The sequence below is a fragment of the Mangifera indica genome, chromosome 11, assembly GCF_011075055.1.
Source record: "Mangifera indica cultivar Alphonso chromosome 11, CATAS_Mindica_2.1, whole genome shotgun sequence".
NCBI lineage: Eukaryota > Viridiplantae > Streptophyta > Magnoliopsida > Sapindales > Anacardiaceae > Mangifera > Mangifera indica.
In genome coordinates this window covers 13,249,956-13,267,356 of record NC_058147.1, presented here as the reverse complement: position 1 = coordinate 13,267,356, position 17,401 = coordinate 13,249,956, and the positions used below count along the sequence as shown (strand labels likewise).

Below are 17,401 nucleotides of genomic sequence, written 5' to 3'. Positions count from 1 at the left end.
CTAAAGTTTAGCTTCTTGGGTTTAAGTTTTTATTTAATTTATGGGTATCTTTTGGATATGAAATATTTATGATAGCAGTTGATTTATTTTAGCACTGGGAAATCTTGGGAGGAAATTGATGTCTTTGAATATGGGATGCTTTGAGGGTTAATCACAAGGGAGAGATACAAAACACAATTAAATAAAGTTAAAAAGTTATTAAAAAAAATTGTTCTTCTCACAATTGAATAAAGAATAAAATTCATATAAGATTATAGCCTTTGTTTTATGCTGCATGTATTCCTTGAACATATGTTATTTCCTAAATTATTTCCTCATTAGTTTGAAACTGATTAATTAGAATCAGATAAGGAAAGTAATTAAGTTAGCTAACTGAATCGTATATTAATTAGAATCAGATAAGGAAATTAACCTATGTACCCATTCTGAATTGGGAAACACAAAACTTGCATACCACCCCATATATTAAGATGCCTCCACTAAATTTAATTCATTGAGTTGTTCAAAAGAATTGATATGACCAACTATTTGTACGCAATTCGACCATTTACCAATACCACCTTAAACAACACCACTACTTTAGATAATGCTTTTAGAATCCGGTTAATGTTTAGTCGTGTTTCTACTTTGCAAAACTGGCCACAAACAGAGCGCCTCCATACGTCGAGGCGAGTTTATATTTGCCATCGTCACCAGTTAATATCCGATCAACAAGGACCAATAATCATGTCACGAATACTCACTCCCACCACGGGACTCTCTCCACAAGATATCAAAGCAATTACTCGTCGACTCATGAGCCTTGCGAGAGAGATGGATAGCAACCCTATAAATCGTGAAGCTAGAGTTTTAACCATCGGTCTTGCTCTTGTTACGGCCACAACCAGATACTCTGATGATCACAGGATACGCGAACAGTCGTTTCTGGGGAGTATTCCAGCCAGTAAGGAAGTTATTCAGATGTTGGAAAAAGTGGCGGTCGAGGAGTGTATAGAGTCAATGAGGGAGTGCACCATTTGTTTCGAAGAGTTTCAGTTTGATGTTGAGAATGTGCGGTTACCTTGTGGGCATGTTTATCATCAAAACTGTATAGCCAAGTGGCTGGAGATAAGCCATATGTGCCCCTTGTGTCGGTACCAGATGCCGTGCTCTGAAAACTAGTGCAAAAACAAGCTAGGTTTCTAATTTTTTTGTGCCGATCTGACTTTTAGGTTTTTGTTAGTGCATGCGGGAAGTTGTTGTTTTTGCTAATTAATCATGTAACTGTGGCAGTCTCAATTAATTTCTGTCAACTTATTTACCTCTCGCAGTCTTGTTCAATAAATCAACGATTCATATATATTCTCTTTCCTTTTTGTTAAAATTATATGGTAATTCAATTTTTTTTTTTTGGGTAATTAAAGTAATTCAATTTTGTTACATTACGTAAACATAAGATAAAAGTTGTTGGTCCTTGGAATTTTATTGTTACTTTAAGACTAACAAAATTGACGAACATTAACTGCACAATCCAGTAATAATAGAAAGTTTCCTAGATTTGTGTGTCTTTATATATTTAGATGGCTTTGAATTTATGTACGAGAAACATAATTTCAACCAGTTTCATCTTCTTGTAAAATACCATACATTGTATTCTACACAAACGAAAAAAACCTATACTAATCATATTATTAAAGGATATACATAAATACTCTAAGACTAGTCATAACCTTCTTTTAATGAGATGTTTTTTCACAAATTAAAGTATGCAATTATGAATTTTGCGCAAATTAGGGTAGGTCACCAATATTAGAGTTTCACAAGACCTTAGTGTCTATCTCAGAGTTTAAGAAATAGAATAAAGAGAAAGTAAAATAGAACACAAAAATTTTAACATGATTGGACCCAATGATCCAATAATCAAAATTTCTAAGTACAATGTAACCGTTAATTGATGTTTATAAGGTATGTGTTGAAAATAATGTATACAGGGAAAGCATAGGTGTTCTTAGTGCTTGTCTATGTCGATTTCTTAGAATTCCCTTGGCTTCTTTTCTCTCTTTCAATTGTACATTGTATTTATAGTGTAACACTTACAGATGTATTCAATGGTATTTAAGTTTTTGTCTGTTGTTTGTTTTATGTATATTGTTTGGAGAGCTTCTATGATCATACACTATAGGGGTGAACCCTTGTACATGGGTCTTTGAGGGCAAAATAATCATTTTGTGCATGATGCAAGAAATTGGCTAAATGTTGAAGGAGGTATGGTTGTGCATATTAGAGGCGCACACCTATAAACCTGATAATTTGCAAAAAGTGCTAGCTAAGCCGCGATGCATGATGCATGAAAGTGGCTAATGTACAGTCATACATGACATTTTAATTTAGGATAAGGATGTATTCATTGATTGCAAAACATGGTTTTTGCAAAGGAATTGTTGGTATGCCTATGCATTAGAGTTACATGGTTGTACATGACGTTATTTCACTAAAATAAAAAGGGACACAATGCAATAGCTTAGTTATTTTACATTCTTGGTTTCTAGAGTATAAGAGAGATTAGTGAAAGAGATTTTCATATTAAGAGAGAATTGGAAGAGAACTTTAGGAGACACCAGAACTTCCATTGCCATGTGAAGACCTTGCGTAATGTTGGAAGACAAGTAAAGCGGTCTTCCTTTCTTAATTCTTTGTATTTTTAGAAGAAACATAATAGGGTTTGAATTTGTGTATTATGCATGATTCTATGGATATATAAGGTTAGATTATGATATTTAAAAAGGCTTGGATGATGAACATTATCTGTAAACATAAGAATAAGACATGAATACATATTGCATTTACATATGATAAGTAGAGCACTAGTAGCTTATTTGATTGTTTCTAATGCATAGAGACCATTTGGATGTGCCAGAAAATGCTAGTTTCAGTAGGGTCGACGACTATACATGAACATGCATTATGGAATATACACTCATACATGTCATAAGTAGAACATGATTAACCTATGTATTAATGTACACTTGCAAAAGTTGTATAATTAGTTCATGTATGGATGTGCATCTCATAAGAGGGCAAACAATCATGAATGAGTGTGATGCACAACAGTGACAAATATAAATTAAGGTTAACGAATGCTAGTGAGATCTAGGACACCTTTAGTTAGGATTGAGATGCATAACCATAATTCCAAGGAGTGTATGCCCGTGTATTTTCTTTTAGAGGTACAATGTGCATGGTCTAAGTCATGCTCATATATAGTAGAAGAAAGATAATTTTACCTTTATGTTATGTGCTGGAGTAGGAACAAGGTTAAAGAGACCTTTTTAGAGGCAAATTAAGTTATTTAGTAAATCAAATGAGTCTAATTGTGTGAAAGATAACAAAGACCTTGACCAAAATGGATTTTGTCAAATTTAAGAAAATTGAAAAAAATGATTTACATTGATTTAATTATAAGATGTGTTCAATATGACATAGTATATGTGAAAACAATAGAGCTAAGAATTAGATAACCATGATATGTGTCAAGCACTCAACATCAAGGTGCATTAGCAACTCATTCATTTACATGTATGTATGGTAAATGAGAGTTATGCTAGTTTAGTTCCTCACATGGTTAGAGAGATACTTCACATACATGTCTATGGTAAAGGCTATCCAAGGATGGTTAATAGTTAGCAATCCTCTAGCTATGTATGTATGTAACCCTCACAGGTAACCCAAGGACATTTTGGTCTTTTCTATTTGAACTTGATTATTAATTAATGAGGAGTTGTTCTCATGTATGTTAGGGTACACAATAGTGCATCGTTTGCATAATTCAAATTTGACGATAAGGTTCATGACAAAATTAGAAGTTGCATTAGTTGGATGACACCATAGACGCCCATCTATAGTGAATACAAGCTCATGTGTTGTGTTTAACAACCAAAATAAAAAAGAACGTTTAACATAATATTCATATTATTTTGCACCCATAGCCCCATGAATATAAAAAAAAGGAGACAACTGAAAGCTCTAGTTACCAAAGGGAGATCGTGGTCTTCAGAAAAGCCATAACCACGTGAAGAGTAGCTTGTTCATCGAGGACAAGAAAGTTGGTGTTCTTTTTGGCTATTTAAGATTGATTAATGATGAATTTATGGCTGGGATGGTGAATTGTAACTTTTTGGATGTTTTGAGAGTATTATGATGGTCTTAGTGATGTTGTTATATGTATAAATAATACTAAATTAAAATATGAATTTTATGGACATGTTAGTTAGGGTGAAATCATAATTTAGTGATGTTGAAACCTATGATTTGATATTTGAACATGTATAATTGCTGTTTAATTCATGTATGAGGATATTAGGGTGGGTGTTTATAGATCGGTATGTATGTGTAGAATAGTGTTTATGTCATGTAATACTAGAGATCACCGGAATCAAAAGATTAAAAAGTTATAAGTTGTGATACATAGGCATGTGGGTTATCGATACATGGTCGTGATAATCCACATGCCCATGTATCATTTGAATGAAAAAGGAAATTAATGGCAAAATACATTCGTCCTAAGGAGAAGTCCACATGATCATATGGTATGGGATACATGCTCATGTGTGGTTTCTTTAAAAGTAAACGTTGTGTTAAGAAATAAACACACCCATGTAAGGGTGTTATTAGGAACATAGGGGTGCAAGTAGAGCGTGACATGCTCGTGTGTGTGCAATTAGAGGAATAAGGGGGCACAAGGTAGAAACACATCCATGTATACATTAAGAAGAGAAAAAAACTATTTTACCTTTAAGCTATATGTGATGTACACCTAGATAATCACTAGCTATATGTATAAGTGGTGAGATATGTGAAAAAGGCATGGTTATATAAGAGATAGATACCCATAAGATGCATAATGTACTCAACACTAAGACATATTAGTTATATAGTTTAGTTCAATTAAAGTGTCTATGGTAAAGGATAATGACACTTCAATTAGTTCCTCACGTAGTCAACATGATGTATCACATATATGCCCTATGGTAGGGTCACTTGAGGATGGTGTTATAATAGTAGTCTCATAGTTATATATATGTGGTAAGGGTAGGATTACAATAAATTTCCTTGTATGACCAGGGTATTAAATTAGTTAGCCTAATAGTTCAACCGACATATGCATATGGCATAATAGTTAGTAGATATGCAAGGTGTCAATTGTTTTCACTAAGATATCATATATGTCAAAATCAGCCTAGGCCTTAATATCTTGGTAAATGACCTATATTTATAGCATGAGAGTGCCAACTTATGACCATATCGAGATTCACAAGTGGAGCACCAATTTTAATTTTATGGTTTGTGCAAGGTGTTAAGAGATCACCTAATTACTGAGTACTTTTTTACTCACGTGTTCTTTTTTTATGGTTTTACAAACAGAAGTGAGTAGCAAAGCATGCAAGGAACTAGCGATCTAGTCAATGTGATTTCATGAGAGATATTGGTAAAATAGTCATTTGTTAACTTATTTGATATTTATGTGTTATGTTATTCATGTTGACCTGCATAAATGTTTTATGCACCATATTTATAAGGATTGTGTTTTCACACACTAGGTTATGGATTAATAAATTAAGGTATTTCAGTTATTTTTTAGTTACACCTTTTTGCACTCATTTAAGTTTAAATTTTAATCATCATGTTATATTTTCATTGGATGATTTAAGAAGTAAGAAGTATACATCTTTTTGGGTCATTTTTTTGTAGGGGTATCTATCTGGTGAAGGATGTTACATTTATGGTATTAGAGTATGATTTTAGAACCCAAAAATGTGTTAAGTCCTATAAGTAAGTTAAGAAAGGAAAATAGCCTCTTATGCAACATTGATTGCTCTTGCACGCCTTCTATTATAAATATTTTAAACCTGTATTAAGTTAAGTAGTACATTTGCTTGAGTTATGATTTTATTTCAAGATTAGGAGATTTAAGAGGCTAATTAAAGATATTCCAAGGTCCTTAACTAGGTTAAAGGCTAAGTAGAGGCTTAGGGATAAACTTCTAATGTATCAGTAACACTATTAATAGACGATGTAATAATTAGGCATATTGTACATGAGGTTCTTAGGGAAAACAGAGAGGTATCTGAGAGTGTCAGGTATTTAGTTTAAGCCTCATCAGTGACCAAGCATCCCTCATTCTAGTAGGACAGAATGGGTAAGGAAGCACTAATAGTTATAGTAGTGGGTAGTGGTAAAGGGTAATTTCTACAGTTTAGTAGACAAACATTAGCCTTCTGAGTTTAGTGATAACTCAATTCATTGAGGAGTACTAGTTGAAGAGTGGATGAAGGTAATAGAGGATGCCATAAGGCTATTTGTTATGACAAATTTAGAAAAGATTTAGTATGTCAGTTTCCTATTAAAAAGAGATACCAAGATTTGATTACGGATGCTATGTGAGACCTACCAAGCTATAAAGATGAGTTTGGTTGACCTTAAGTGGGCATTTGAAAAAGAGTACTTGTCAGCAAATATCTTTTATGTGAGGGCTTAGGAGTTCATTAACTTGACACAAGGAAATATGTTAGTGAAAAAGTTCTCCACTAGGTTGAATGCCTTAGCCAAGTATGCCTTAACAGTGGTGAGCACAAATATGGGTAAAATGGAGGTTCTCTTTAGAAGGCTTAGATAAGATACAACCAAAGATTTTGTAATAGGAGATCTTGCCCTCATATCCTATCTAGAGGTCTTAAATACAACAAAGAAGTTAGAGGATATAAGACAAAAGATGACTAGGAAAAAGGTGTATCAAATCAATCTATACCAGTAGTCCTAACCTAAAGATAGGATAAAATGGTGTTAGGAGGTATCCAAGAAGGTTACAACTGTAATGGTAGCAATAAGGATTTTGAAGTAAAAAGACATTCTAGTTCAAGAGTAATAAGAAGAACTAAAAGACCAAGAAACAAAGGAGAAAGGATCAGCTAAGGTGTAACGATCCCCTTACTTGCTATAGATATAGGTAAAGATATGTTGATGACAACTTAGCCTATTAAAGGGTGTGTTACAAGTCCAAGCAACTATACCATTTTGCCAAAAAAAGCACTGTAACAATAGCACCAACCTTTATAGATAAGAAAGTCAAAGGCAATAGGCGAGAGTATTTGTAGTCACTCAAACTTAAACTAAGGCTGACCCACCAATAGTGATAGGTCAGTTAATCTTTCATTCTTATCCATTGTATTCTTTAATTGACTTTGGTGTTACATATTGTTTTGTTGCAAATGGCATAGTAAAAATGATAAAAGTATAGCTCAAATTAGTCTCATAGATCAGTATAGAGATATTAGATAGAGATAAGGTTTATAACAATCACATGTTGATAGAAGACAGTTTCTCTAAGAGGTTCAAAGTTGGTTATAGACTTGAAAGTGATAGACATGTTTGATTTTGATTTGTTACTCAACATGAATTTCTTAAGCAAGTATAAGGTAAAGATAAATTATAGAAAAAAAAGGTTCAGTTCAGCTTAAATAATGGTAAGAAGTTCACCTTTGGAGAAGGTCAAGTTCTTAGTATAATGATTAGTATTGTAAAGGTTAGGAAGATGTTAAGTGAGGGGTGCATAAGATATTTGGTATACATAGTAAGCAAATAAGATGAGGTTGTCTTATGTGTGAAAGATACTCTAATAGTGCAAGAGTTCTCAGATGTGTTTCTTAATAGTCTTCTAGGCTCAGTACCAGAGAGAGGTTGAATTTGATATTGCGTCAGCCCCAAGGAGAACACTAATCTCAAAGGCTACGAACTAAAAGACCAAGAAACAAAGGAAAAATGATTAGCTAAGGTGTGACTACCCCTTGCTTGTTATAGATGTGGGTGAAGATATGTCGATGACTACTTAGCTTATTAAAGAGTGTGTTACAAGTGCAAACAGCTAGACTATTTTGCCCAAAAAAACACTATAACAATAACACTAACCTCTATAGATAAGATAGTCAAAGGCAATAGGCCAGAGTATTTGTAGTCACTCAAACTTAAACTAAGGTTGACCCATTAATAGTGACAGGTCAGTTAATCTTTCATTCTTGTCCATTGTATTCTTTAATTGAGTTTGGTGTTACATATTGTTTTGTTGCAAATGACATAGTAAAAAAGTAGAGCTCAAATCAGTCTTATAGATCAGTATAGAGATACTAGATAAAGATAAGGTATAGCAATCACTTGTTGATAGAAGACAGTTTCTCTAAGAGGTTGAAAGTTGGTTCTAGATGTGAAAGTGATAGACGTGCTTGATTTTGATTTGTTACTTAACATGAATTTCTTGAACAAGTATAAGGTAAAGATAAATTGTAGAAAAAAAAAGTTCAATTCAACTTAAATAATGGTGAGAAGTTCACCTTTGGAGAAGGTCAAGTTCTTAGTATAATGATTAGTATTGTAAAGGTTAGGAAGATGTTAAGTGAGGGGGGTGCCTAGGATATTTGGTGTATATAGTAAACAAATTAGATAAGACTGTCTTATGTGTGAAAGATACTCTAATAGTGCAAGAGTTATCAGATGTGTTTCTTAATAGTCTTTTAGGCTCAGTACCAAAGAGAGGTGGAGTTTGATATTGTGTTAGCCTAAAAGAAAACACCAATCTCAAAGGCACTATACAGAATGACCCTAGTCAAACTACAAGAGGTAAAGAAATAGTTGCAAAAGCTATTAGACAATGGTTTTATCATATTGAGTCTCTTGTATTAGGGTGCACTAATCCTATTTGTCAAAAAGAAAGATGGATCGATGAAGATGTGTGTCGACTACCGAGAGTTGAACAAAGTAACTATAAAGAATAAGTACACATTATTGTGAATAAATTATTTATTTGATTAGCTCAAAGGTGTTTTAGTATTTTCTAAGACTGACTTAAGGTTAGGATATCATCAGGTTTATGTTACTGAACAAGATATACCCAAAACTACTTTTAAAATAAAATATGAGCATTATGAGTTCATAGTTATGCCCTTCATGTTAACAAATGCCCTAACAGTGTTTATAGACCTTATGAATAGGTTAGACAAGTTCATTGTAGTTTTCATTGATGATATTATACTTATTTTAAAACTCGAGAGAAGCATACGTAACACTTAAGGTTTGTGTTACAAAGGTTAAGAGAAAGACAACTATGTGCCAAGTTTTCCGAGTATGAGTTATGGCTAGAAAAGGTGACATTCCTTAGACATGTGGTCTTAGAAGATGGTATCTTGATAGACTTTAACAAGATAAAGGTTACATTAGAGTGGTAGAGGCCTAAGATAACTAGGGCTGTTTTTGAGCTCAAGTTTAATTGTCAAAGTTTGTAAATCAAAATTTTTTATACAAAATGACATCGTTTTGACTAATATATATTAAAACGACGTCATTTTAATAACGAATATTCGAATTCGAAGTGAGCTGAGTCGAACTCAAGCCAAGTTCGAGCTCAGGCATAACAAGCTTAACAAGCTCAAGCTCGAGCTATATTATTATTAAGTCGAGCCGAGCTTGAGCTCAATTTAACTCGAATCCACCCTAAAGACAACTAAGAAGGTGAGAAGTTTCCTTGTGTTGGTAAGGTACTACAAGTGGTTCGTAGAAGGTTTTGACAAGTTAGCTTGGTTGCTAATAGAGTTGACTCACAGGGATGTTCTTTTTAGATGATCTAATACCTACAAGCAAAGTTTTAAAGAGCTAAAATGAAGGTTGATATCAACTCACATTTTAACTTTGCTAGCAAATAGTGAAGGGTCACAAATACCTGACATCAAGAATTGAGGGTAGTGTTGATACAGAGAGGTAAAGTTATAACATATGCCTCTTGACAGTTTAAAAATTATGAGACTTAATATTTTACACATGACCTAGAGTTGGCAACAGTCGTGTTTGTCTTAAATATATGGTAACATTATTTGTATTCAATCAAGAGCAACATTTACACATATTATAATAGTCTTAAGTTTTTTTTTTTCCCTTGAAAGAGCTTAATATAAGACAAAGATGGTGGTTAGAGTTAGTAAATGATTATGATTGTGAGATCATATACTACCTAGACAAGGCCAACATAACTGTAAATGCCTTGAGTAGGAAAATAGTTTTATCTCAGATTATAACTTACTAAGAGTTATAACTAGAATTGGTATAAAAGTAGATTGAGGTTATCACAAGGCAATTAGTAGGTTTATAGATTCATTGACCCTTCTAGATGAGATTTGTATGGTCTAAAAACTAGATGATTAGTATGTTTAGACAAAAAAAATAGTAGTTGAGGGTATCGAGGTAAATTTTAGTATAGTACCAAATATGTGTTCCTTGAAGGATAAGATCCTTATTGAAACACACAGTTCCCTTTATGCTGTCTATCCTTGGAATGTAAAGATGTATTAGGATACAAAGAGATCATTCTACAAGTTAGGTATAAAGAAAGATGTAGCATATGTTACGACTAAATGCTTAGTTTACAAGCATATTAAGGTTAAACATCAAAGGCCATCAGGGTTATTACAACCTCTCAATATTCCAGAGTGGAAATAAGAACATATTTTGATGAATTTCATGGTTGGTTTGCCAAGTGTCAAAACAGGATATAATACTTTCTAGGCCATAGTTGACCCATTGACTAAGTCGATATACTTTATAGCAGTTAAAGACTTCATAAGTATAGATCGAGACTTCATTTGGTATATAGGATGATAATATTAGATTGAGACACTAGGTTCGTCTTAGCTTTCTAACATAGTATATAGAGGTCTCTAGGTAAATGGTTAACTTTCAACATAGCCTACTATCTTTATATAGTTAATTATGTGATTAAGGATATGTTGAGGGCTTATTGCCTAAATAGAAGAGTGCGTTGGATAGAAGTGTTACCATTAATAGAGTTTGCTTACAATAATAATTATTAGATAACTATCAAAATGACTTTATATGAGGCATTGTATGGTAAAAAGTGTAGATTATTATTGCATTGGGATGAGATAAGTGGAAAGGATACCCTACTCAAACATTGGGACTAGAGATGACCTAGATGATGATAGAGAATGTCATATGGATAGAGGAAATGATGAGACAACCTCAAAACTGTAAGAAAAGTTATATAGATTAAAGAAGATAAGATCTTGAGTTCAAGATGGATGGTGATGTTTGTCAGAGTAGCCATTTACAAGTAAGTCATGAGATTCTGCCAAAAAGAGCAAGTTAACATTAAGATTTATAAGATCGTTTGAGGTATTGAAGCGTATAGGTAAGGTTGCTTACTAGTTTTATTTGCTAACGAGCATGGATCGTATTTATAACGTGTTCCATGTGTCACTGTACAAGTATATCAATGACTCAACTTATGGCTAAGAGTTAAAGAGGTTGAGCTCGAGGACAACTTGGTGTATCAAAAGTGCCCAGTCAAGGTTCTTTAGAGGAATCATAGGGTTAAGTCAAGTAAGATATAAGACAAAGTTCCATAGTTTTTTGAGTGAATTTTGAGAATGAAATTCATTTAAGGGGGGAGAATTATAACACCCATAGGTAAGCCTAAGGGTATTTTGGTTTTTTCTATCTAAACATGATACTTAATTAATGAGGAGTTATGAGCGGGTGCATACCGATGTATGTTAGAATACACGAATATTCAAATTTGAGGATAAGATAAGGTTCACAACAAAATTGGAAACTAACTTAGTTGGATGACACCATACACACTCGTGTATCATCTTTGGCAAACAAAATAAAAAGAGTGTTTAACCTAATATTCATATTATTTTGCACCCACAACCGTATGAATAAAAAAAATATGAGATATCCAGTTATCGGAAAGAAGCCATTTATCACCAGAAAAGCCATATCCATATGAAAAGTAGCTTGCTCGTCGGAGGACAAGTAAGTTGGTATTCTCTTTAGCTATTTAAGATTTATTAATAGTGAATTATGACTTTCTGGATGTTCTAAGAGTATTATGATGATCTTATTGATGCTGGTATATGTATAAATAATACTAATTTAATTTATGAATTTCATGGACATGTTAGTTAGGGTGAAATCATATTTAAGTTATAATGAAACCTATGATTTGATATTTGAAAATGTATAATTGCTACTCAATTTATGTATGAGTATATTAGAGTGTTTAGAGATTGGTATGTATGTTTAGAATAGTGTTTATGCCATGTAAGTACCAAAGATCACCAGGATCAAAAGATTAGAAAGTTGCAGGTTGTAATACACAGTCATATAGAATAACGCACACACTTAAGTATCCTTTAAACGAAAAAGGAAATTAATGGCAACACTTATTCATCTTGAGGAGAAATTCACATGATTGTATGGTATGGGATACATATTCAAGTATGGTTTTTCCAAAAATGGACATCATGTTAAGGAAAAAGCACACCCGTGTAGGGGTATTATTAGGAACATGAGGATGCAAGTAGTATGATATGCTTGTGTGTGTGTAATTAGAGGAATATGAAGGTGCAAGGTAGAAACTCACTTGTGTATACATTAAGAAAAGGAATAAACTATTTTACCCTAGGCTATATGTAAAAACAAGAAGACAAAAGAAAAAAGGATGGAATGGTCTTAATAAGGCAAGATAAGATAGTTAGTCATAAAAAGGTGTTTGACGGTGTAGAAAAGGTATAGACCTTAATTGAGTCGAATCTAGATCAAAAATAGGAAAAGTTATGTATATCTAGATAGTCACTAGCTGCATACATAATGTATCATGTATCATGCATCATGCACTCAGTACCAAAGCAGATTAGCCATATAGTTTAGTTTAATTTAGCTTAGGTATGTATGGTAAGGGATAGTGGCACTTCAAATAGTTTATGTTAACCTCCACTTTAAATCATGAAATTTCTACTCATAAGCATTAGAACATCTGAAAGGAATATCCTTATGAGTCAACTCTATTGTTGACCTTGCTAACTTGGCAAAACTTTCTACAAATTGCCTATAGTACCTTACTAACCCAAGGAAACCTTTTACCTTCTTAACTGTCTTAAGCCTTTGCCACTCTAATATAACCTCTATCTTACTAGGGTTCATCAAGAAATCATCTACTAAGGCCATATGCCCAAGGAAAGCTACTTTGTCTAACTAGAACTCACACTTGAAAAACTTAACTTACAATTGTCTCTCTTTCAACCTCTATAAAACAAACCTTAAGTGTTGCATATGTTTTGCTCAAGTCATGTAATCTACTAGGATATCATCTTTGAATACCATAATGAACTTGTTGAAACAATCTTGGAAAACCCCATTCATAAGGTCTAAAAGCATACTGGGGCATTTGTCATCTCAAAGGGCATAACCATAAACTCATAATGCCTATGTCATGTCTCGAAGACTATCTTTGGTATATCTTGTTTGGTAACCTATACCTAATGATTCCCTAATCTCATGCTAGTCTTAGAAAATACAGAAGCATACTTGAACTAGTTAAACAAATTATCTATCCATAGGAGTGGGTATTTATTATTTATTGTTACTTTATTCAATTTCTAGTAGTCAATGCATATCCTTATCAACCATCTTTCTTTTTCACAAATAAGATTGATGCATCTCATGATGAGTAACTCAATCTAATGAAGTCATAATCTAACAACTCTTACAATATTTTTTTTTTTTTGGCTTTTATATTTTGATTAGTGTCATTTTATATGGTGCTTTTGAAATTGTTGTTATCCTTAGGGCTAGCTTTATACTGAACTCTACTTCTCTCTTTGGTGCTAACCTTGAAAAGTTGTCAAAAAAGACATCTGAGAACTCTTGCATTATTGGAATAACTTTCACACTTGGGTCTATACCTTGCTTACTATATGCACCAAATACCTTATACATTTTTTACTCAACATCTTCATGGTCTTTACATTACTTATTATCATACTAAGAACTTGATTATCTCTAAAGATGAACTCCTCATTATCATTTGAGATGAATCAGATCTTTTTCTTTCTATAGTCAATCTCTACCCTATACTTGCTCAAGAAATCCATGTCGAGTTTTAAGTCAAAATTAAGCATGTCAATCACTATCAAGTCTATGACTAACTCTTGGCCTCTTAGAGAAATTGTCTTTCTTATTAACATGTGACTACTATAAACCTTGTTTCCATTAGACATCTCTATACTGATATGTGGACTAGTGTGGACTCTAGTCTTATCTTTTCTACTATGCTACTTGTAACAAAATAATATATAACATTAGATTCAAGTAAAACATACAAATGATAGGAATGAAAGATTGACTGACCCTTCATTATTGTCAATCTGGACTTGGCCTGAGTTTGAGTGGTTACAAATACTCTAACCTGTCCTCTTTCAATTGTTTGATCTACTAAGGCTAATACTATTGTTATGGTGCACTTTTTGGCAAACTAATTAGGTTGCTTACATTTCTAGCACACCATTTGACTGACTAAGCACTCATCGACATGTCTCTATCTATATCTATGACAAGGAGGAAATCATCATGTTTTGGTTAATCCTTTCTCATTTAATTCTTACTCTTTTAGTTTTTATTATTCTTAAGCTAAAAGGACTCTTGCCTTGGAAATCCCCAGAGCTACTATATTAATTTCCATTTATTCGGTTTCCACCTATCATTGCTTAATCATGTCTCTAGGTTAAGACTACTTATATAGGTTGATCTAATACTCCTCTCTCTCAATGCCTTCCTTAGAGCCTTTAAATAGGAGTTAGGGGCATGGTCTCTTATCATGACATCCTAGGCAATATTTAACTTGAACTCTCAAAAGAAAACTTTCATTTTACCCATATTTATGCTCACCACTCTTATGGCATACTTGGCTAAAGCATTTAACTTGGTAAAGAACTCCTTAACTGACATGTTACCGTGTTTTAGATTGATGAACTCTTGGGCCATCAAATATGGGATGTCTACTGATAAGTATTCCTTTTCAAATGTCTATTTAAAGTTAGCCTAACTTATCACAAAAACTTGACAGATCTCACATATCATCTGCCACCAAATCTTGGCATATTCCTTAAGTATAAAACTAGCATGCTGAATCATTTCTATTTTTGTTATTATAAAAAGTCTCATGACATCTTCTACTACCTTCAACTACTGCTTAACTAGAACTCCTTCTTAGACTAAGTTACCTTTAAAATTGAAATGCTAATGTCTATCTACCAAACTATAAATAAGGTAAAGTTGCCTTCTGTTACCACCTACTATGGCAACTTTTAGTACCTCATAGCCTACTCTATCCTACTAAGGCAGTAGCTCAACCATTAAAGGTTGCTCTAACACTAGTAGGGCTTGAACTGGTTGCCTAACACTCTTTAATGCTTATTTGTTTTCCCTGAGGATCTTCTACACAATCTGTTTGATGTGTGTACTATCCACTGATAGTGCTATTAATATACAGAAGCTTATCCTTGAGTATATCCATAAGCTTCAGCTTAGCTCCTTTTCTAGTTAGGGATCTTAGGAACATATCTGATTGATCAGTCTTCTAGATCTCTTTATTCTGAAATAAGATTATAACTTAGGCAAATGTACTATTTAACTTAAAGCAAGTTAAATATACTTATATGGTAAACATGCAAAGGCAGTCAATGTTACATGAGAGGTTACTTTCCTTAACTTGTCAATGCATTTTTCAGACACACTAAGACTTACCACTTTTTTGGATTCCAAAATCATGTTTTGATACTATAAATGTAACACCCTTCCTTAAATACATAACCCATTTGCAAAATATGACCTAAAGAGACGTGCATAATTTGACTTCTTAAGAAAACAATAGACATAAAAGTATGACAATAAATATGTAACTTAAATGTGTGCAAAAAGGTGTATTAAATTAAATACTTCAAATGCACAAAAATCCTTTATTATTACAAACTAGGTGTCTGAAATAAACTAAAAATCCATAAAAGTGCAAAAACTGATATTACCATCATATAACTTGCTTCTAGTCTTGTATGGGGTTACTGGGTGGCACCTTCCTTGGCACCACACTTGCATAGTATTGTTAAACACGATTAGCTATTCCATGTTTAAGTAGTGCCCTTGCACAAGTCCAACCATCTCTTATTGGCATCTCATTAGAATTCTATTATTGAGCATGACTTGACATGACATGTCTAAGTCGTGCCCTTGCCTGATTTCCAAATATGCTCGTGGATTCTAGCCGTGTTCCCCAGCCTTGCATGCTTCTGGAATTTTGTTAAATTTCATATGCATGATTGGACACTTTACTTGCATGCCCAACAAAGTGAAAAAAATCAATTTGGTCCTATTTTGTTGAACTAGGACTAAACTAAGATTTTTTTGACTTTTAGGGTTGAAAGTAATTATGCAAAATTTAAGGGACTAAAAGAAATTGACACTCTGGTAAAATAATTAAAATTAATTCATGGTGTTTGATATACAACTTAAGAACTTTATGTAAATACTTTTATTTTATTTATTATTTTTGGGTTTGTAATAATTAAAATAGGACCTACGTGTCTTACCTTCTCTAAAGTTCTGTTATACTTCCCTTCTCACTTTACTTTGTTCAAATATAACCCAAGATTTTTATTTTATGAACGTAAAATTAGAATAGGATTTAATTTTTCAATATTAGAAAAATTGTAACTAGGAAACGAAACCATATATAATTGAAGACTAAAGATGAAGGAATTATTGAAAACCCAAAGACCAGACCCTAGGTTGACCAATTAACCCCTTATGACTCAAAAAGACTGACATTAGTTAAAGTTCTATATTGACACGTTTAATTTACATTATAGTATGCATGTTAGTTTTATTTTACCGAATAATCACCTCACATGCTAAATAACTAAAATTGGTGAGACAATAATAAATCCCTTAAATATATATGTTAAATCGAAAATAACCAAATGTTTTCCAACATAATGCCTTGAGGCAAGCCTTTGTTCATTGGAATCTTGTTCGCCAAAGCAAAGGGCACACTTTTACTAGGTATAAGATCGAGTGATTGTTTTTATTGGATCTCACTTAACTAGTACACCTAACTTGTTCCCCAAAGTGAAGCTGAAAATATATTAAAGGCAGAGTTAGAGGCATGCAATTATTATTGCATAGGTGATATGTAGTATCACCCTACTAAAATCGATAATCACAATTGATATCTCATGATTGGTTCATGTGTAATTACCAAATTAGAGATCATTGATTTTTGTGATTAGTTTGATTGACCTACCTAATTGGTTAATTCGAACTTGTTCACCAAAGCAAAGGGATGAATTAATTCAATAGGATCTCAGGTCGCTAGGAAGTCAAACGAAATTTCCTGAGTCTAATTGAGAGGGCTATTGACTTGAATAAAATAGTGAAAGCATTTATTTTATAAAATACCACATTAAAAAAATATGAAATTAAAATATAACTTTGTTCTTAGTTTTGTAGATAAACTCAACACATGACC

The 17,401-nt window shown here is 32.9% G+C and overlaps 1 protein-coding gene across 1 annotated transcript; it reads left to right on the top strand.

Moving 5' to 3' along the window:
- The first annotated feature begins 516 nt into the window (after window positions 1-516).
- LOC123228760 (probable E3 ubiquitin-protein ligase XERICO) lies at window positions 517-1,161 on the top strand. Its single transcript, XM_044654215.1, has one exon. It carries the CDS (start codon window positions 517-519, stop codon window positions 1,159-1,161), a length of 645 nt encoding a protein of 214 aa, XP_044510150.1.
- Window positions 1,162-17,401: the final 16,240 nt, after the last annotated feature.